The sequence below is a fragment of the Ahaetulla prasina genome, chromosome 16 (assembly GCF_028640845.1).
Source record: "Ahaetulla prasina isolate Xishuangbanna chromosome 16, ASM2864084v1, whole genome shotgun sequence".
In the NCBI taxonomy this organism is placed as follows: domain Eukaryota; kingdom Metazoa; phylum Chordata; class Lepidosauria; order Squamata; family Colubridae; genus Ahaetulla; species Ahaetulla prasina.
Genome location: NC_080554.1, coordinates 1,173,502 through 1,193,261, shown reverse-complemented (window position 1 = coordinate 1,193,261; position 19,760 = coordinate 1,173,502). Strand labels below are relative to the sequence as shown.

The 19,760-nt window shown below is 44.9% G+C and overlaps 1 protein-coding gene across 5 annotated transcripts; it reads right to left on the bottom strand.

The window, feature by feature from the left end:
* Positions 1-618: 618 nt before the first annotated feature.
* MIGA2 (mitoguardin 2) lies at positions 619-18,456 on the bottom strand. 5 transcript variants are annotated; one of them, XM_058159419.1, is made up of 16 exons: positions 18,336-18,456; positions 16,430-16,629; positions 15,425-15,635; positions 15,084-15,196; positions 13,204-13,324; positions 12,911-13,047; positions 12,093-12,207; positions 10,388-10,491; positions 9,961-10,076; positions 9,430-9,502; positions 8,460-8,546; positions 8,043-8,141; positions 7,436-7,570; positions 6,045-6,098; positions 5,087-5,203; positions 619-4,339 (listed from the first exon to the last, which is right to left on the bottom strand). In XM_058159419.1, the coding sequence occupies exons 2-16, from the start codon at positions 16,523-16,525 to the stop codon at positions 4,139-4,141; spliced, it is 1,779 nt and encodes a 592-aa protein (XP_058015402.1). In that variant the 5' UTR covers positions 16,526-16,629; positions 18,336-18,456; the 3' UTR covers positions 619-4,138. The 5 variants fall into 5 exon arrangements, with proteins under 5 accessions (XP_058015402.1, XP_058015399.1, XP_058015401.1 ...); XM_058159416.1 differs by having other exon boundaries at positions 18,308-18,415; XM_058159418.1 differs by having other exon boundaries at positions 18,288-18,400.
* Between the last annotated feature and the right edge of the window lie 1,304 nt (positions 18,457-19,760).

The window sequence follows — 19,760 nt, the reverse complement described above, 5'->3', positions numbered from 1 at the left end:
TGAAGGTTTTTTTTTTCTTTTTCTTTTATGTACACTGAGAGCATATGCACCAAAACAAATTCCTTGTGTGTCCAATCACACTTGGCCAATAAAAAATTCTATTCTATTCTATTCTATTATTCTATTCTATCTGTATACTGATGCTGTCCTATGGAAGCCATCCTTACTTTCACTTTCACTTTCAAGCGTAGGTCACTCTCCAAAAAGAGTTAACTGATCCAGTCAATCACCTTTGGGGCTAAATTACAAGTCACGAGTCACACCCAGAATTAAACTTCCTCGATGTGGTTCTGCCATGAAAAGAGCTATGGAGCACCCTGCCAATTAATCTGTCCATCCTAACTCGTCCTCCAAGAAAAAGAATTGATTAGAAAGACTGGTTCAAATGGGCAGCCTTAGAACATACCTCCTCAACCTCACTTGCTCTTTCCTGAGAAAGGCAGGAAAACAAGAAGCTTTACATACATTCTCCTAGTGCAAGGGATCAGTAGGTTAGTGGATGATGGGCTTCAAAGGGAGGGCAAGCAAAACTGGAGAGAGCTTTTTAAAAAATCACCACCACTTCTTCTGTTAAATTGAAAGAGGGGGAAAAAGGAGAACACTCCAGACCAGTTTAACAATAAAGGAAATGTTTATTTGATTATTTTTTTTTGTCAGTGCCAAAAGTTCTAATAGGATAGAAAAGTTTTAGTTGCAAAAGGGGATGAGAAGCATAAACATGTCGATCAGGGAAAGTGAGGGAGAAATAAAGTCCAAGCAACCAAAATAATGAGGCACAAAAATTACATTCAACTCCTTCCACGTTCCCGGGTAATATTCTCCAAAATTAAACTTTCCTCTTCTTTTAACAAAAAGGAAGGCATTTCTGATTTCTTAGATCGGTGTTCCTTGGTCACTTTAAGATGTGTGGATTTCAATTCCCAGAATTCTTCATTTCGAAGCTTGGAATCCATACATCTTAAAGACGCCAAGGCAGAGAAACACTGCTTTAGATCTTAATGAACTATATAATTCCCAGATTACTGTTCTCCCCCCACTCCCCATGGACACATGGTGTTCAGGATTTAGCAGTATCCAAGGATCACAATTTCTCCAAACACCCTTTGATTTGCAGGCAAGAAAGTAAACTTTTCACAGGCTGAAAATGTCCAGATCTGTAGGAAAAGTTAGCCACGACGGTTGGGAACTCTACCGGCTACTCAAAAAGTGCCAAGGTCGCTGGTCAATTGTCACACTTAGGGCGCAAAAAGAGCCAGTCGACTTGGGTACAAGAAGCTGCCGCCGAATGCCCAGGGTTGATGGAAGCAAGATTTCTTTTTTTTAAATCAGCCCTGATCCCTGATCAGCTGATTTCTGTCTTGCACAAAGCTGATCTTCCAGCCCGGAGCTGATCAAGGCAGATTCTGATCAACCTGATCAGCCGATTTCCATCTTGGTTTTCCATCCAGCAACGGGCCCAAGCATGCTCATGTGGACCTCAAGATTTAGCACAACCATCTTCGTCCACAAATAGTTTGCCCCACCATCCCAGGTCCAAAACTGAAGGAAAAAGAAAAAGAAAAACTGAAACCATCGGAGGACTCAGTGGGGAATTCCTTCTGGGTAAATTAGGCACAACAAAAAGGTGCATGAAAAGCCGATCGCTCAGATCTTAAGACCGTTAATCCGTGACTCGTACGGGTTGGAATGCAAGGGGTACCTCAGAACAAGCTTCGGAGCCGGGTTCAAAACCAGTATAAATCCGGGAGGAATGATTATGACACTTGATCTACATTCTTGATACATTCTCGGGCTTCCAAAAAACTCTTCATTGCTCCTCAGAATTAAAAAAAAAGGAAACAAATGTGGCCGTCACCCAATTGTACTTTTGAATTTGTCCTTGCAAATCTGAGGTTTTTTTCCTTGAGTGAGATAATCTCCTTGCCGTAGTTCGAAATGGGGTCTCCTCAAAAGCCACAGAAAGCCAGATTTAAGTCAAGAGAAGCTAAAACCTAACACAAATATTTAGGTTCCACATTCACATTCAACGCTCGTAGTTTCTCAATTCGAAACTAGAATTTGTTAAGAGTCGATCTAAAAGGCTGCCTCTGGAACCTGCTGCAAGAAATGAAGTTAAAATATGTCCCATTAAAACACTCAGGATGCAAAAGAAGAAAATCTCTTTGGTCCATGTTGTGTGGAAAACTCAACAACTCAGCCTCAAAATGTTGATTTGTTCAACTGCTTCAATAATAGAAATTAAAAGGAGATTTAAAAGTGCCTTAGCCAGTGTAATAAGTAGTCTAAGTGTTTCTCAACCATGGCAACTTTTAAGATGTGTGGATTTCGGCTTCCAGAATTCTCCAACCAATATAGGTATGTTGGTTGGGAGATTCTAGGAGCTCAAGTCCATTGTTATATTATATTATATTATCTTAAAAGTGGCCAAGAGGTTGAGAAATACTGCTTTAAGACCGTAATCCACCCTGTTGAAAAATCTCAGTGCATCTACAACTTGGAATATTCTCATCCAATGGAGTTTCATTTGCCCTCCCACCCAGGGGGGGACTAAAACAAGAAGCTTGAGGGGTCTCAGTTGACCCACTTAAAGCAGGACTTCCCCAAATCTAACCCCGCCCACCACCAATGCTGCATTCAGGATTATTTTTAATGCAATCAACTACATCTCACTATCCCCCTCTGGATTCAGGGTCAGTGAAGACTCGGCCAACCAAACTCCACAAGGTCAACATCATGAGAACATCAATTCGGCAAAATCTACAATCAAGAAGTTGGGAGTTTGGCGTTCCAATTCCCCCATCTTTGGGAAAAGGTGTGTGCCTTCAGTTTGATGGAGAAATTCATCAATAAATACTTTTTTTAACTGAATCGAAGTTTTGCAAGTTCGTAAATAAATATTTATTTTCGAACTTGCAGAACTTCAATTGTGCAAAATCTACAGGCAAGCAGTTTTGAATTCAATCCCCCCACCCCATTGCTGGGAGAAGAATGTGCATTCAGATTGATGGAAAAAATTCCCAGTTTTTGGAATATGACCACGAAGATGCCGGAGAGAATAATAAAATTGGAAGTTTTAGAGTAAAACATTTCTTGCAAGACTTCACTGAAACATCTGATCTTTTTCAGAAGGCACAATGAGATCCAACCTACATTTACTTCTTTCTCTTGCCTTCCTTCTCTTTCTTTCTTTCTTTCCTTCTTTCTCCTTCTTTCCTTCTTTCTCTTTCTTTCTCTCTCCTTCCTTCCCTTCCTTCTTTCTCTTCCTTTCTTCCTTCCTTCTTTCCCCACCCATCTCCTTCATAGAGGGTCTTCCATCCGAGACCATCATATGTGTGAGAATCTTTATTTTAAGAAAGGTTGTTAAAAGTTTGACTGTACATATAGACCAGTGTTTTTCACTCTTGGCCACTTGGTGATGGGTGGACTTCAACTCCCAGAATTCCCTAGTCAGCACGCTTTAAGATACGCGAACTTCAGTTCCCAGAATCCTCCAGCCAGCATGCTGATTAGAACATTCCGGGAGTTGGAAGTTCACCCAGTGGCCAAGGTTGAAGAATGCTGATATAGACACAATAAAATAAAGTCAGTTAAAAAAAAATTAAATCAGAACTTTCCAAATCGAAGGAGCGAAAGGTCTTTACAGCTCTACCAGGCCTCTCCCCGCTTGTATTTCTTTTCGGCCATCCAATTTCACGGGAAAAAAAGTGTTCTTGTGCACTAATCTCACAACAGGAATATTAGACAGGGGTTCAGCCACAATTTGTGCAAGTATTAACTAACTAGAAACAGGCATGGCTGATTGGCAAAAACTTCCCGCCTAGATAATGCTGGACACATCTGGGGTTGTTAATCAGTGTTTTTCTATCGTGGTGATTTTAAGATGTGTGGACCAACTCCCAGAATTCCCCGGGCAGCTCTGCTGGCCGGGGAATTCTGGGATTTGAAATCCACCTCTCTTAAAAGTTGCCAAGGTGGAGAACCACAGTTCAAAATTGCTTTTAAGTTAGACAATTCAAATAGAGGATATTTTGCTGCCATCCGTCTTCAGCCTCCAAACTAGGGAGACCGGCTGTCTTTCAAAAGGAGAAAAACAAACCCAATTCGTAAGCCCCAAACGGTCTTGTCCGAGCAAGCAGGCTTAGCTGAAGCTATGGAAGGACTGGTCATCATTTTGCAGAGTCCCATTGATCTCTGGAATGGTCTCCACTCCTAAGTAGCTGAGCAGGATGTCACTGCGACGCCGTGAGAGCTGAAGGATGTCTTCGGCCAATAAAGTCACGGTTGTGTACCTTACAATGTCCAGGTCAAACATGTCTTTCAGATATTGCAAAATCTGGTGCTGGAGAAAAAGATAAAATTTATTTATCATAAGGCACGTTCACATTTTGATAAAAACACAGAGGATGTACAATGATGAAATATAAAAATCTTATAAACGTATGGGTAGATTACAGATATAATTTTTTTCCTTCACATTTTTTTTGCAACCTGTTCACTCTGGCAATCCCCGGGCTATATCACAATCGCATCATATTAACGAGAGAGCAAGAGGGAGAAAGGATGAGGTGCCAGGACTTCATGGTTTCAAGCCATTTAAAAACAAAAATCACATAAGGATTTTTTTTTCTTTAACTGACCACATATCCTTTGCCATCTTAAAGACATGGATAGATGACATGGATAGACAGATATGGATAGACAGAAGACATAGATAGATATGATAGATATGATAGATAGATAGATAGATAGATAGATAGATAGATAGATAGATAGATAGATAGATAGATAGATAGATAGATAGATATAGACAGAGAGATATGAGATAGATATACAGATAAATAGACACAGATAGAATAGATAGATAGATAGATAGATAGATAGATAGATAGATAGATAGATAGATAGATAGATAGATAGATAGATAGATAGATGATAGATGGAGATAATAGATACTGTAGATGGATATATACAAATAAAGATGATAAAGATAGATATACAGATAGATAAAAGATGATAGATGATAGATAGATAAATAGATAGATAGATAGATGATAGAAAGATAGATAGATTTTAAAAGAGCATTTACCTTGAAAAAGCTGCAGACTTCAAAAAGCTGTTGTTTGGGCCCCAGGAATCCAAAGGCCAGGACGGGGCTGACGTGCTCCGATACGGAGTAAAACCGAGATATAAAACCATCCGGAACCTGAAACGGAAGCAGAGAGAGAAAAGATGGATCGGTTGCCACTTCTGATTTTAAGTTAAACGCGTTACAAACCGTACATATCACACACAAAAACTGCACACTCTTAGCTGGCAAAAGTTATTCCTTGAGAAGGAATTTTCCTTTGTCAACTACTGTAGTAGAGATAATCCTCAAAGTACGACCATAATGGAGCCTGCCCATTACGGCCGTAAGTTTTGATGGCTGCAAAATGACCGACCCAATTTTGTGACCTTCCTTCTGGCGGTCGTAGAGCGAAGGCCAAGTTGTTAAGTGAAGGGGTCGTCGTTAAACGAACCAATGTTTAAACGAACCACCATAAAATGAGGCAATACGGTTATGCTACAGGCAGCCATAAATTGGACCGTCAGAATTTTAAACACCTAAGTAGGTCCATCAGAACTTCAAATGGCCACTAAGTGAGCAGTCGTAATTTGAGGGCTATTTGCCCGACAAGCTACCACCTGAAGAAGGCCAACAAACCTCCTCCTTGAATAATTTTAGCAGATCCTGCAAGGGACTGAGGAGTAGACTAGAATCAGGGGTCTCCAACCTTGGCAACTTTAAGCCTGGAGGACTTCAACTCCCAGAATTCCCCAGCCAGCAAAGCAAAGCAAAGCAAAGCTGGCTGGGGAATTCTGGGAGTTGAAGTCCTCCAGGCTTAAAGTTGCCAAGGTTGGAGGCTCCCTGGACTAGATGACCGTCAACGTCCCTTCCCAACCTTTCGTCCGAAGAACTGAACAAGGGAAGGAGAGGGAAGCTCACATCCCAGCTGCAAATCAGGAACCGGGATTGGATGCGATTCTCCCTCGTTCTCACGTACCATTAGAAGCCGCCTCTTCGCCTTCAGGACCGACCAGCAAGCGGTCGCGAGAGCCTGGAGTGAAAAGAAAACAGGTTATTTTTGCCTCTCGTTGAAACCCGTCTATAAATTGAATTCGCCTTTACTGCAAGAGCCACTAAGACAGCTGCATTACAGGCAGTCCTTGACATACGACCATGAACTGGGACCAGCATTTCCCTTGCTGAGCCAAGGGGTTTGTTAAGCGAGACACCCTAATTTTACGAAGCTTGTTTCCCAGGGTTGTTAAGTGAGCTCACCCATTGATTTTGCTTGTTGGAAGCAACCTGGGAAGGTCAGAAATGGGGATCCTATAATTCCAGAACAATGCAAACATCACAGAGGCAAGTCCTTGACTTAGAGCAGTTCGTTTAGTGGCTGTTCGGAGTTACAACGGCACAGAAAAAAGTGACTTGGGACCCTTTTTCACACCTACGACCGTTTTAGCATCTCCGTGGCCACGTGATCAAAATTCAGATGCTTGGCCACGGACTCATATTTATGACGGTTCGGGTGATCCCCTCTTACGACCTTCTGACAGCAAAGTCAGTGGGGAAGCCAGATTCACTTAACAACCGTGTCACTAACTTAACAACTGCAGGGATTCACTTAAAGACCAGAATGCGGCCAGAAAGGTCGCTAAATGGAGCAAAAAAAATCACTTAATAAACGTTTCTCTTAGCAACAGAAATTTGGGGGCGTACGTTGAGGACTAGATGTACCCACCAATAACAATTCAGGAAGAGACTGGGCTGCCCTCGGTCAGATATGGTGTAGGGTCTCCTGCTTGGGCGGGGGTGGGTGGGGTTGGACTAGATGACCTACAAGGTCCCTTTCAAATAGAATAGAATTTTTTTTATTGGCCAAGTGTGATTGGACACACAAGGAATTTGTCTTGGTGCATCTGCTCTCAGTGTACATAAAAGAAAAGATACCTTCATCAAGGTACAACATTTACAACACAATTGATGGTCAATATAACAATATAAATCATAAGGATTGCCAGCAACAAGTTATAGTCATACAGTCATAAATGGAAAGAGATTGGTGATGAGAACTATGAGAAGATTAATAGTAGTGCAGATTCAGTAAATAGTTTGACAGTATTGATGGAATTATTTGTTTAGCAAAGTGATGGCCCTCGGGAAAAAACTGTTCTTGTGTCTAGTTGTTCTGGTGTGCAGTGCTCTATAAATCTGTTAAAATCTGCTAAATTAATGGAGCACCAGTGTACCATGTAGAACGTTCCAGAAGACCAGAAAGGATGCTGCTTCTGTGCCTAAACTAGGTTGGCCTGGAGCCCTCATCTGCCTGGAGCCCCCTTAACTCCGAGAGTCCCATTCCTACCTACCCACCCACCCCCGGAAACACACCGTCTCCTTGAAGCTGTCCGAGAGCCAGCGGTTACGCAGGATGGCCACAACCGAGGACGGTGGGTTCTCCAGATCTTCTAAAGCATCCATGAGGATGAAGTCCAGGGCGATATCGAAGAAATTCATGCAGACCACCTGAGGGGACGGACAAGAGAGACAATCCGTGTTTATTCACCCAAATCGCAGCAGACCTCCCTAATTCTGCCACCCCCAGGATCCAACCGGTTTGATTAATCGTATCATTATAGCCCCCCCCCCTATTTGTGGGGAGGCCTTGATTAAGGTGGGGTAACTAAACCAGTGGCAAAGTTGACCACAAAGCTGGACGGAGAGAAAGATCTGCCCGTGAAGGTTTCAAAAGGTTTATTATCAAGTCAAATCTGGTACTACAGGGAGTCCTCATTTAGTGACCACAATTGTCAGGTATGAGCCCAGCCAATGCTGGCCCATTCCAGAAACTCTGCTTTCTATGCTGCCTAAACCTAGGCCACGGCTGGGTTGTATAAATCCTGTTTTTCAAAACCGATGCAGGAGTGTTACGGAACTTCCGCTAAACGCCTATCGTTCCTTCGAGCAGGACCAGATCGAAGACAAGCCCAACACTCACCCCTCGCCCTTCCAGTTCCTTCTGCGTGGTCGGCCAAGTCTCCTGTCTCAGCGTGTAACGCAGCATCTCCTGGTAGCTTTCAAGGAAGCCCTTAATGTTCTGGAAGAGCAGAAATCAAGAGGAAACCAACCCAAAACGTAACAGGTGAAACCAGACGGACTTCCTCGTTGCTTCTCAATCGGCTCCATGAAGTCCAGAGGTTTCCTCAGATCGAGTTTCCTTCATTAACTCTGATCTCACAGAGATTGATGCTTGGAGAAGATCTTTGGTAGACCACTAGAAGATCTCAAGATGTTACTGTAAAAGCATTTGTCGCACTACGCTGAGCAGACCCTGTGGTAGGTCCCAAGCTGTGGTATTCTGCCCCTCGCCCCCACCCCAGCACACTCACAAAACCCTTTCGTAGTTGGTCCTTACCTTCTCAGCCTTGGTCATCAGCCCCATCACCATGCGTTTGCCCACCTCCCCGTAAAACGTCTGGTTGTTCTCCACCACCAACAGCTCCTGTGAAGAGATCGGCCCATTGGAAACCACGGTTCCTTGGGTGGGAGTTGAGGATCAGCACTTCGGAGGGTCCATCCGTACTCTCACGGGAGGTCCATTGAGACTTGCAACCAAGCCAATTACTTCTGGACCAGGTACGGCAGTAAGGCCAACTTCTGTTCTGTCCCCTCTCGCCTCAGTCCGAGCGATGGCTTAATTAGCCAGCACTATCAGCTCTGGCAGCAAACTAGCGAGCGTCTGCCAAGTGTCTCTGTTATCTCCCTTGATGCCGATGAGTCAACAAACAGTACTTCAGCTCTAGTCAAGCAGTTGATTTGCCTGCTACAAAAAGGCATAGCAGCCCTCGCTGCTTTTATATCCTGTGGGGTGTGGCTCCATGACTCAGCACTTCCTAGGTCTGCCCCACCCCTGCTTCTGTTGTTCCCGCCTCTCCTGCCTACAAAACCTAGGGTCCAGCCAGGCCTGACTGCTATCAGCCGGGTCTGGAGGCGTGGCCGGGGGGGGCGAAAGAGTCAGGGGACGGAGGCCTCGTTATCTCCTCCACCTGGCCTGCCTCTGGCTCCTGGAGCTGAGCCAGGGAAGCTGGTGCTCCCGAGGTAAGTCCTGATTGCCCTTCCCCCTCACTTTCCGTCACTTTCTGGCAGGTGGCCCGGCTCGCGGGGCGCAGACACAACAACTTCTTTCCACTCCCAAATTGCCATTGCTCAGATCCAGGGACTCCAGAAAGAAGAGCCTGAGGTCTCCAGAGCAAACAAGCTTCAAGGGAGGACTCGCTTCAAGGTGTGTCCAGAGGAAAGCAGCTTCAAGGCAGAGCAAGCTTCAAGGTCTCCAGAGAAGACCAGCTTCAAGAGAGGACTAACTTCCAAGGTCTCCAGGTACCCACCTGAAAAGCTTGTCTGATGCAGTGAAGCTTGGCCAGGAAATCATGATCACTGTAGCATCCCAGAAGTTCTGTGCTGGAAGAGGAGAAGGTTTGGTGGGTGGGGTGGGAGAACAGAGAACATCTGGACTAGCTTTCCCAACCTGATGTCCTCCCAACCTTGAGAGTACAAATTCCTGAAAGAGGGAAGACTAGGAATCTCAGCGTCACCATGTTCTCCTGGAATCGGGCACCAGGAGAATCTGCAACACTGAGAACTGTGATTTGACCCATCCTCCAAATACTTCAGCATTTCAACTCCCAGATTTCTCTACCTATAGAACCAAGAGATAGGAACTCGGAGAACTCTGCCCTCGATACATTTGGAAATGTCTAACGAGCGAACGTTGTGTTGGCTACATTCAGTTTGGGATAAGAGTCAGGAACAAGCTAAAACCTCTCCATGAAAATCCAAAGGCCCATCAGATCCATAACGACCTTGTTGTCACACCAGGGGGAGATAAATATCCTAAGGTTAGCCTACCCCGAACTCACCGAAAGGTTCTGCACAAAACCAATCCATCCTTCACCAACTGCAACGCTTCTTCATAGGCAACAGCTGGCTTAGAAGGCTGGTATGGGGTCTTCTCAATTTCCAGAGCGTCAAAGAGCTGAAGGAAAAAAACCAGAAACCATCAAGATTTCTTAAAACACCGGAGGCCTCCCAAGAGGTTCATCGAAGACCTATCACAATTCTAAACCAAGCAAAAGCGGCTTGATATTTGTAGCCTTGACTACTACTTAAGACTTCTCGTCTGGGGCAGCCCTAGGTGACCGCTCGGAAACTTCAACCTTGAATATTGAAATACAGGATGTCATGCTTTCCAGCAAAGCCATTTAGAGCTACATCGCTCGATGGGATGGCCATACAAATATAATGAATAAATAAACAAGGAAAAACGCGGCGCAGGGTTCAAATTACCTCCGCGGCAGAGAAAAAGGATTCTTCGGAAGTCACGCTTTCTTCTTCTTCATCTTGTTGACGCCTTAGAGACTGTTCGGTCAGTGGGAACATCAGCGTTTGCTCTAAGAGAGAGGACCAGAAAAATTTTGAGGTGTTAACGGTGGTTTCTTTGAGTCGCCGGCGGTGAAAAACCAGGAACACAACAGCCCTTCTGAAAGACAAACCAACATTTTAGAAATCATCTCGGCACAAATAAAATACAATGAAAGTAAAATTGTTGAAAAGGGGCCCTTGGTGCTCTCTGAGCTTGCTTGTTTTTCCTTCAGACGTTTCATTACCTGAACTGGGTAACATCATCAGCGCTAGTAAGGAATCCGGGTCTGTTCTCGGTTTATATTCTGGGGGTTTGCCCTGCCTGGGTGGGTGGGAGAGGCCTTAAAAAGAGATTCTTTGGTTGGGCTGCTTATTGTTGGCTCTTTGGCAGTTTCTTGATTGGGGGACTGTTTAGTACTTGAGTGTTGGTCTGAAGTTAACTTTGGAGTTATCTATGCTGATCTGGGTGCTGACTGCTGGGGGAGAGGGCTGGGCAGTTTCTTTGTTCCTTTTTGGGCTGGGTGATTGTCTCTTTTGCATAGTCTGTAGATAAATGTTAATGTCTATGTGCCTATTGATGGCTAACTAAAGACCCAAGCACCTCCCCACCAGCAATCAGTACCCAGATCAACATAGATTAACATCAGACCAACAATCAAGTTGGGGAAGAAATGGAGGCAGTGACAGATTTTATTTTCCTGGGCTCCAAGATCACCACAGATGGGGACTGCAGCCAAGAAATTAAAAGACGCTTGCTCCTGGGGAGGAAAGCCATGGCAAACCTAGACAGCATACTAAAAAGCAGAGACATCACCCTGCCAACAAAAGTGCGTATAGTCAAGGCGATGGTTTTCCCAGTTGTAATGTATGGCTGTGAAGGTTGGACCATAAGGAAGGCTGAGTGTCAAAGAATGGAGGCCTTTGAACTCTGGTGCTGGAGAAGACTCCTGCGAGTCCCTTGGACTGCAAGGCGATCAAACCAGTCAGTCCTAGAGGAGGTCAACCCTGACTGCTCTTTAGAAGGCCAGATCCTGAAGAGGAAACTCAAATACTTTGGCCACCTCATGAGAAGGAAGGACTCCCTGGAGAAGAGCCTAATGCTGGGAACAATGGAGGGCAAAAGAAGAAGGGGACGGCAGAGAATGAGGTGGCTGGATGGAGTCACTGAAGCAGTCGGCGGGAGCTTGAATGGACTCCGGAGGATGGTAGAGGACAGGAAGGCCTGGAGGAACATGGTCCATGGGGTCGCGATGGGTCGGACATGACTTAGCTCACAACTAACAACAACAATCAAGTAACCCCAATCAAGAAACTGCCAAAATGCCATCAGTAAAAAAGCCCAGCCAAAGAATCTCTAAGACCGCCTGACAGCGAATAGCTCCCCTTACCAGCACTGATGATGTTACCTAGTTGGGCATTGAAATATCTGCAAGAAAACAAGCAAACTCAGAGAGCACAAAGGACCCCACATGTCAACCCCGAGCTACAAAGATTCTCCTTTATTTAGCCGGCTGAGGAATTCTGGAAGTTGAAGTCCACAAGTCTTCAAGTTGCCAGGTTTGGAGACCTCCTGGTCTTGACTTAAGACAAGCCCAGTTTCTCCCAGAATTAGGAAACCGTCTCTACTCACCTAAATCAAGCAATATGTTATCGGCCGACAGGCTGGATCCAAACTCCTCCTGCAGGTTATATGCCCGGTACAGGAGCAATTCCAGCTTGTCTGCAAATTCTTTTTTCTGAGATTCCTGTAGCAAAAATATTTATTTATTTATTGATTGATTGATTGATTGACTGATTGATTGATTGTTTAATTTCTATACCGCCCTTCTCCCGAAGGACTCAGGGCGGTTTACAGCCTTATTAAAAACACAAATAATACATAATATAAATAACAAATTTAAAACGAATTTAAAACAAATATTAAATAGGCCTAATTAACTAAAAGGTCATAGACCGATGTAAAAACCCTTAAAATTTAAAATTATAATTAAAATACACTCAAAATGGTGAAATCCAATTTTTTTCTACTATCAGTTCTGTGGGCGTGGCTCGGCTTGGCGGGCGTGGCAGGGGAAGGATATTCCAAAATCCCCATTCCCTCCCCAGTCCTGGGGGAAGGATACTGCAAAACCTCCATTCCCACCCCACTCTGGGGCCACTCTGGTGGTATTTGCCGGTTTTCTGAACTACTCAAAATTTCCACTACCGGATCTCCGAACTGCTCAAAATTTCCGCTACAGGTTCGCCAAAACCTGTCAGAACCTGCTGGATTTCAACCTTGGTTTACCCGGCCATTTCTGCCAGGAAACGATGCTGTAAATAAGCCAACTTGGTGATGGTGTCCATGGAGTCATCTCCAAGGGGATTCTAGATTCTACCAGTTCTGGTAGCAGCGTCTCCTGAACGTGACGTTTTCCGGGAGACCCGAAATTGCCGAAGGATCCGTACCTCACAGAGATCTTCAGGCAACGGCAGCTCTTCCTCTTTGGGAACGACCCAAGAGGCAGAGAGGCTGGAGGGGTCCCTCTGACGGGCGGTCAGGGCCTGCTCCCACTTCTGCAGGGCCTCTTCAAACAGTTCCATGCCTGCCAAGGAAGAGAGACCCCAAATGACTAGCAACAACCAGATTAGAGCCTCCTCTTGGCACCCGGCGTCCCCCTAAACTGATGTCTGCTAAGATGGAGGATTCTGGGAGTTGAAGCCCACCCATGCTGGCTGGGGGATTCTGGAAACACCTTTACCTTGAAAATAGAGGTTTTCTGCACTGCAGTCCCCAGCAGCACCAGGGTCTTCTCCCCCCAAATGGGCTTCCCAGGGGGCTGCAGCAGCTGGGGTCGGGCTGGGGGAATTCACAACCGCCATCTAAAACGAGAATGAGAAAAATCCCATGGAAAACAAGAATGTCATCTGTCAATCACCTCTGTTGAGAGCAGTAAGCGCTCACAACTCTTTGCATCCTGTCTTTATTATTATTACAAATAACTCAAGGCATTGAATATACCTTATACCCCTTCCTCCTCCTATTTTTCTTACAAAAACCCTGCGAAACGTAACGTTGAAATTTTCAGGGAGGGAAGACTTGGAAAAATGTTTAACCCAAGAGACGCAAATTCGAGCTGTCCTTTAAACAGTGAGAAGGTGGGGAGGTGTTTGAAGAAGAGAAAATAGGCGTGTAAACAACCCAATTTGAATGCAGTTTTAAAAATGCCCATCTTGCCTTTCTCTACTTAAAACAGCAGACAATAAGCTTAAAAACAGAAATAAAAATTAGAGGTGATTTTTCCAAGCTACAGGACCAAAATAGAGCCTCTACACCTGAAATCTCAGGTAGGGCAAGCAAGCTCTAGTGAAAAGGTCAACTAACTAAGGCCACAAAAATTGTGTTAGAGGTCAGTGACTCACAAACAGGCTGAAGTTTCAATTAAGCAATAAGCCAAAAACCAAACACTGCATATTATGGGTTAGAACAGGGCACTCCAAACATAAATGAATCAATTCCATGTTGCCCTTCTAATATTTTAGCACCAATATATCATAGCTAGAGTTATTATTTTTTTATTTTTAAAAAAGTTTTTTTATTAATAATTCAAATTAAAAACAATGGGCATGGTTTAACATCACTGGTTTTAAACACTGTCATCAAATTTAAGCTAATAAATTATATACTTCTTTATCTTGGTACAAATGAAAAATAGAACTTAAACTGAAAAAAGTTTTTTAAGTGCACACAGCCCTGAAAAAAAGTGACAGGATTGTTTTGCACTTATGTCCATTTTTCACACTTGCCGCATCCTCATGGCCATGTGATCGAAATTCAGATGCTTGGCAACGGGCTCCTATTTGTGATATTCGTAAAACGGGGACAAATTCAATTAACAAATGTCTCATTTAGCAACAGAAATTTTGGGGACTGTTCTGGTAAAAGACTCCCTGTATTTCTATCCACGAATTCCTTTGCCTTTTTCAAACACGTTTCTTCTGCAGACAGACAGCCTATAATTCCACAGATGTTTATGCAGGAAAGAAAACCACTATACTTATCATGCACCAGATCCGGGTATAAAACAAACCGCCCACCTAGTACTATTTCAAAACACTTGCAATTATCTTTAACTCACAACTTTTCCGCAGGAGACGATGAATTTTTAGCTAAAGGCTGCGGCACAAAACAAGTACAGGTCTTCAGGGATTCCTCGACGTACAATAATTGAGCCCCAAATTTCTGGGGCTAATTGTGAGGTTTGTTAAGTGGGTTTTGCCCCATTTTACGGCCTTTCTTGCCACAGTCGTTAAGCGATTCCCTGCAGTTTAAGTTAGTAACAAGGCTGTTGAGTGACCCTGGCCTTCCGCGTTGATTTTGCTTGTTGGGACGGTCGCTAAAAAGGGGAGCACGTGACCCCGGGAGACTGCAACCGTCGTAAGTACATGCCAGTTGCCAAGTGTTTGAATTTTGATCAGGTGACCACGGGGACGCTGCAACTGTTGTAAATGTGAGAAACGGTCATAAAGTTGGAGCTTTGAACGGTCACTAAACGAACTGTTGGAAGCCCAGGGACTACTTGTGGCAGCTGCTTCCCCCCACCAGGTGGGGCTGAAGGACCCCTCCCCAAGCATCTCTTACGGAGGCCAGGCTATGCGAGGAGCTGGAATGCTTGCTGGGCTCCAGGGAGGAAATTCCACTCAGCGTGTCATTGCTTTTGCTGCTGGGGCTCTGCAGCCGACGGCCAGAATAACCTGAAATTAGAGAAAATGCAAGTAAATGAGAGGAAAAAATAATCTTCTAGTGCACAACCCAGCCTTAGGCACGAAAGCCTAATATGGGAAAGAAATTATAAACTAACAACGGCAACTTCCTATTAAGAAAACTTATCTAAAACGTTTTAGAGATGGCACCTATCACCTTGCTAGGTTAGCCAAAATGTTCAAAAATATGTCTCGCAAAAAATCTTTGATCGTCATCACCTTTCTTCACCGAGGGTACCCGGCGGGTGGGCAAAATTGGCACCGGAACCACCAGAGGCTTGGCGCTGGACTTCTCTGGAGCGATCTGTTTCTTCCGTCGTCTTCGCCGCTTTAACTGGTGCGCCGTCAAGGCCAAAGCCACCGTCCCGAGAGCCGTGGCGAAGAGCACCTTCCGGAGACCGGGAGTGACTCTCAGTGCAGAGAAGGCCGACTTTAAGAGCGGGAGAAGCAAAACAAGGCAACTGTATCATCTATGCAACCAATACCAGAGTTGGACGCTTTAATTGGTTCAATGGACAGCTAACATCAAAAACGTCATCAAAAAAGCACAACAAAGAATGTTCTTTCTGCGACAACTCAGAAAGCTCAAACTGCCCAAGGAGCTGCTGATCCAGTTCTACAGAGGAATGATTGAGTCTGTCATCTGCACCACTATAACTGTTTGGTTCGGTTCTGCAACCCAGCAAGACAGACACAGACTTCAGAGGATAATTAGAACTGCAGAAAAAACAGTGGCTACCAACCTGCCTTCCGTTGAGGACCTGTATACTGCACAAGTCAAAAAGAGGGCTGGGAAAATATCTACAGAACCCTCACATCCTGGACATAAACTGTTTCAACTCCTACCCTCAAAACGACGCCGAAGTCCACACATCTTCAAGTTCTATCCGTCTTTGAAAACTTTGAAAAGTTCAAAAAACAGACTAAATCCAAGCCAAACCACATCCTTCTGGAGTTAACAATGATGTGCAAAAATCATGTGAGGTTTCTTAAACAAGCCAACATCATGTGCTTTAGACCAGGGGTCTCCCAACCTTGGCAACTTTAAGCCTGGAGGACTTCAATACCCAGAATCCCCCAGCCAGCAAAGCTGGGAGTTGAAGTCCTCCAGGCTTAAAGTTGCCAAGTTTGGAGAGCCCTGCTTTAAACAGCCTGCTACGCTGTAAATCATTGTTAAAAATCTCTGCTCACCCTAAATGTGTTTTCCCCCCTCCCTTCTTTTACCTGTCCAAAGGTGGTGTAAAGAAACACAGGGATCTCTGCTACGGTCATGGCCAAAGCCTGAATAATGGACATGCCCTCTGTTCTCTGAAACGCCATGTTGGAAACGTGCTCGGGTTGTCGCCACCGAGGTTGTGCTGTTGACACAGCAGTCCAGCGTCGCGCAGGATCCAACCATCAGCCTTCGGAAGTGCATCTATTTCCTGGAGCAGAGGACAAAAAAAAATAAAAAAAGAGGTGGAAAAATGGTGGAAAACTCAAAGAGGACACAAAACTGTTACACCAGAAGAACGAAAATGTTGGACCGGGTTAATTTTTAAAGAATAGAATAGAATAGAATAGAATAGAATAGAATAGAATAGAATAGAATAAATAGAATAGAATAGAATAGAATAGAATAGAATAGAATAGAATAGAATAGAATAGAATAGAATAGAATAGAATAGAATAGAATTTATTGGCCAAGTGTGATTGGACACACAAGGAATTTGTCTTGGTGCATATGCTCTCAGTGTACATAAAAGAAAAGATATGTTCATCAAGGTACAACATTTACAACACAATTGATGATCAATATATCAATATAAATCATAAGGATTGCCAGCAACAAGTTATAGTCATACAGTCATAAGTGGAAATAGATTGGTGATGGGAACTGATTGGTTCAGGACAAACCCCGTTGGATGAAGATTTCTTTACAATGTTTTACAGGAAGTCCAGAAAGGGAGCCAGCATAGTTTATGGTTGTATGATAGATCAATCTCATTCCAGGTAGTCCTCGACTTACGACGAGCCTGCCCATCACGGTCCTAAATTGTGGCACTCGTAAATGTGACCAACTCGATTTTATTTAGGTGTTTATTCTCACAGAATCCGAGTTTGAAATGGCCCATTTCAACAATTCCCTGTCACTCAGAAAGGGGTGTTTTACCCTCAACACATACAAAAACATTTTTAATACAAATTAGCCTTGGGGTTTGAGAAAGTTTCTGGTTTGCTCCCCTGATTACAATATCTCGTCCAGCCAGTCTCTGCAGAGCTCCTAACTAATACAAGCCGAGCCTAATTTATGGCGACTCCTTCTGGAAATCACGTATGAAAAAAAAGACTAGATTATATCATACAACCTAATAAATAACCTCAAAGCTATATGAAATTACTATGAGGACACAATTCTTGTAATGGTATTTTAATGGGCTATGGTTGCATCCCTAAATGATGAAATTATCAGGGTTTTTTCCCCCCCGAATTGATAAAGTGAAGCTTGATGTAACTCAAGGAAAGTTTTCTGATGCAAAACTGCCACTCAAATATCATATTATTTTCTGATTAGGATTTTTTTCCCCCTCCGGAACATTTTTGTTCATTATTTTTGTGACGCCCCAAGCAAATTGTTCAGCTTGAAAGACCTTTCCTGTTCCCTTGCAAAGCCAGCCTTGAAGCATCCAACCCATGCAAAAAAAAAGGGGGGGGGAGAATTCCAGGTAGACTGCTCCTGAACCTGGGGGCTCTACTCTTCATTTCCCCAGCTATGAAAGGCACTTTTTCTTTTTGCTTTTTCTTCAGAGACGAACCTGAGCTCGGCTTTCAAGGAGATGGGGGGGTGGGGTGGGGGGTGGGGTGGGGGGGCCCGAGAGGGCTTGCACACGCGAAACCAGCCGGTTGCGTGCGTTTTGCACACCTTGCACTTTTGCCACCCGTCGCCCACCTGTCAGCAAACCCGCTGGGCATGCATAAATTATTATTATTATAATCCACCTTCCCAGCCCCGGTAGGAAGCCGGCTAATGCAAGGAAAAAAAAGTCACCTTAAAACATTTCCCCCCACAACCCATAATGGAAGAGTCCGCCGCCCGTCTGACCTAAGCCAGGTAGCCAATACCATTCTCCTAATCGGGGGGAGGTCTCACCACACCGTTCCGCTCGCCATGGCTGCAGAAGGACAGCGTCTCCTTCCCGGTTTGATCGCAGCCGCGCAGACTAGCTTGTCTAATCTCCGCCTAGGGGCGGAGCGCCGGAGCGAGACCGCAGATTGCCAACCGTCTGAGCCAATTGAAACTGCACCCCGTCCCAGAGCGGACCAATAGCCACCTTTTGGTCGCTTACCTTCCTAACCGCAAGAGAATCTAGTGCGGTTGAGCAACCAAAAGCGGCGTCCTTGTTTCCCAACGGGAAAAGGAGGCGTGGCTTTAAGAGCTGATTGGCTCCGGCCGCGACGTGGAAAGCGGAGGGGCGGGGCTCTTCTTAAAGCGGCAATGCCTTCTGCCCTTGGCTAAGGGCTATGCCGTGGGAATGAAATAAAAACAGGGACTAGAAACACGCAGCACGTCTGAGCCCTTCTTTTTTCCGCCCTTATTTGAATGAGAATTCTGTTTCGAACAATGTATTCATTGCGATTTAAATTAAAATAGGAATAAAAGGCTTTATCTCTGGCTTCCTGCAATACAAGCCAAAATCGATAAATTGATTTATTGTTACGTTTTGTAAGATGCGCAAGCCTGGAACTGGGTATGTCTAGTCGGATGAAGAAAAAAAGACCAGGGGTGATATGGTAGCAGTTCTGTATTTGAGGGGCTGCCACCAAGAGGATTGGGTCAACTTATTCTCCAAAGCAGGGGTCTCTGGGCTGGGGAATTCTGGGAGTTGAAGTCCACAAGTCTTAAAGTGGCCAAGGTTGGAGACCCCTGCTCCAAAGCACCTGATAAGAACTAGTGGATGGAAACTAATCAAGAAGAGAAGCAATCCAAAACTAAGGAGAAACATCCTGACAACAAGCACAATTAACCAGTGGAACGACTTGCCTCCAGAAATTGTGGGTGCTCCATCACTGGAGGATTTTACAGAAGAGATTGCACAGCCACTTGTCCACAACGGAAAAGGGTCTCCTGCTCGAAGGGTTGGACTAGAAGACCTCCAAGGTCCCTTCCGGCTCTGTTATTCTCTTCTGTTATTCCTGACAGCGAGGAGAATTAACCGGCGGGTCGGCCTTGTCTCCAGAAGTTGCGGGCGCTCCGTCACTGGAGGCTTTGGAAAAGAGGCTGGGCAACCAGTTATCTGCAATGGCCGAGGGTCTCCGGTTCGAGCAGGGTTGGGGTTGGGCTGGATGACCTCCAGGCCCCCTTCCACACTCTTTGTTTTAATTCTAATGTTCTACGGATGCTACTCCGGGGGACGGAGTGCTTCCCCCGCGGGTGCCCGGCGGAGCCTTGCCATTGCAAGCGGTGCGTAAAAAAGGCTGCGCTTTTACGCGCGGCTTGGACAGCTCCGGCCGGGCTGGGTGCCTTTAAGGGGCTGCTGCTTGGCTGGCTGGCTGGCTGGGCGGGGAGGGGCGTTGG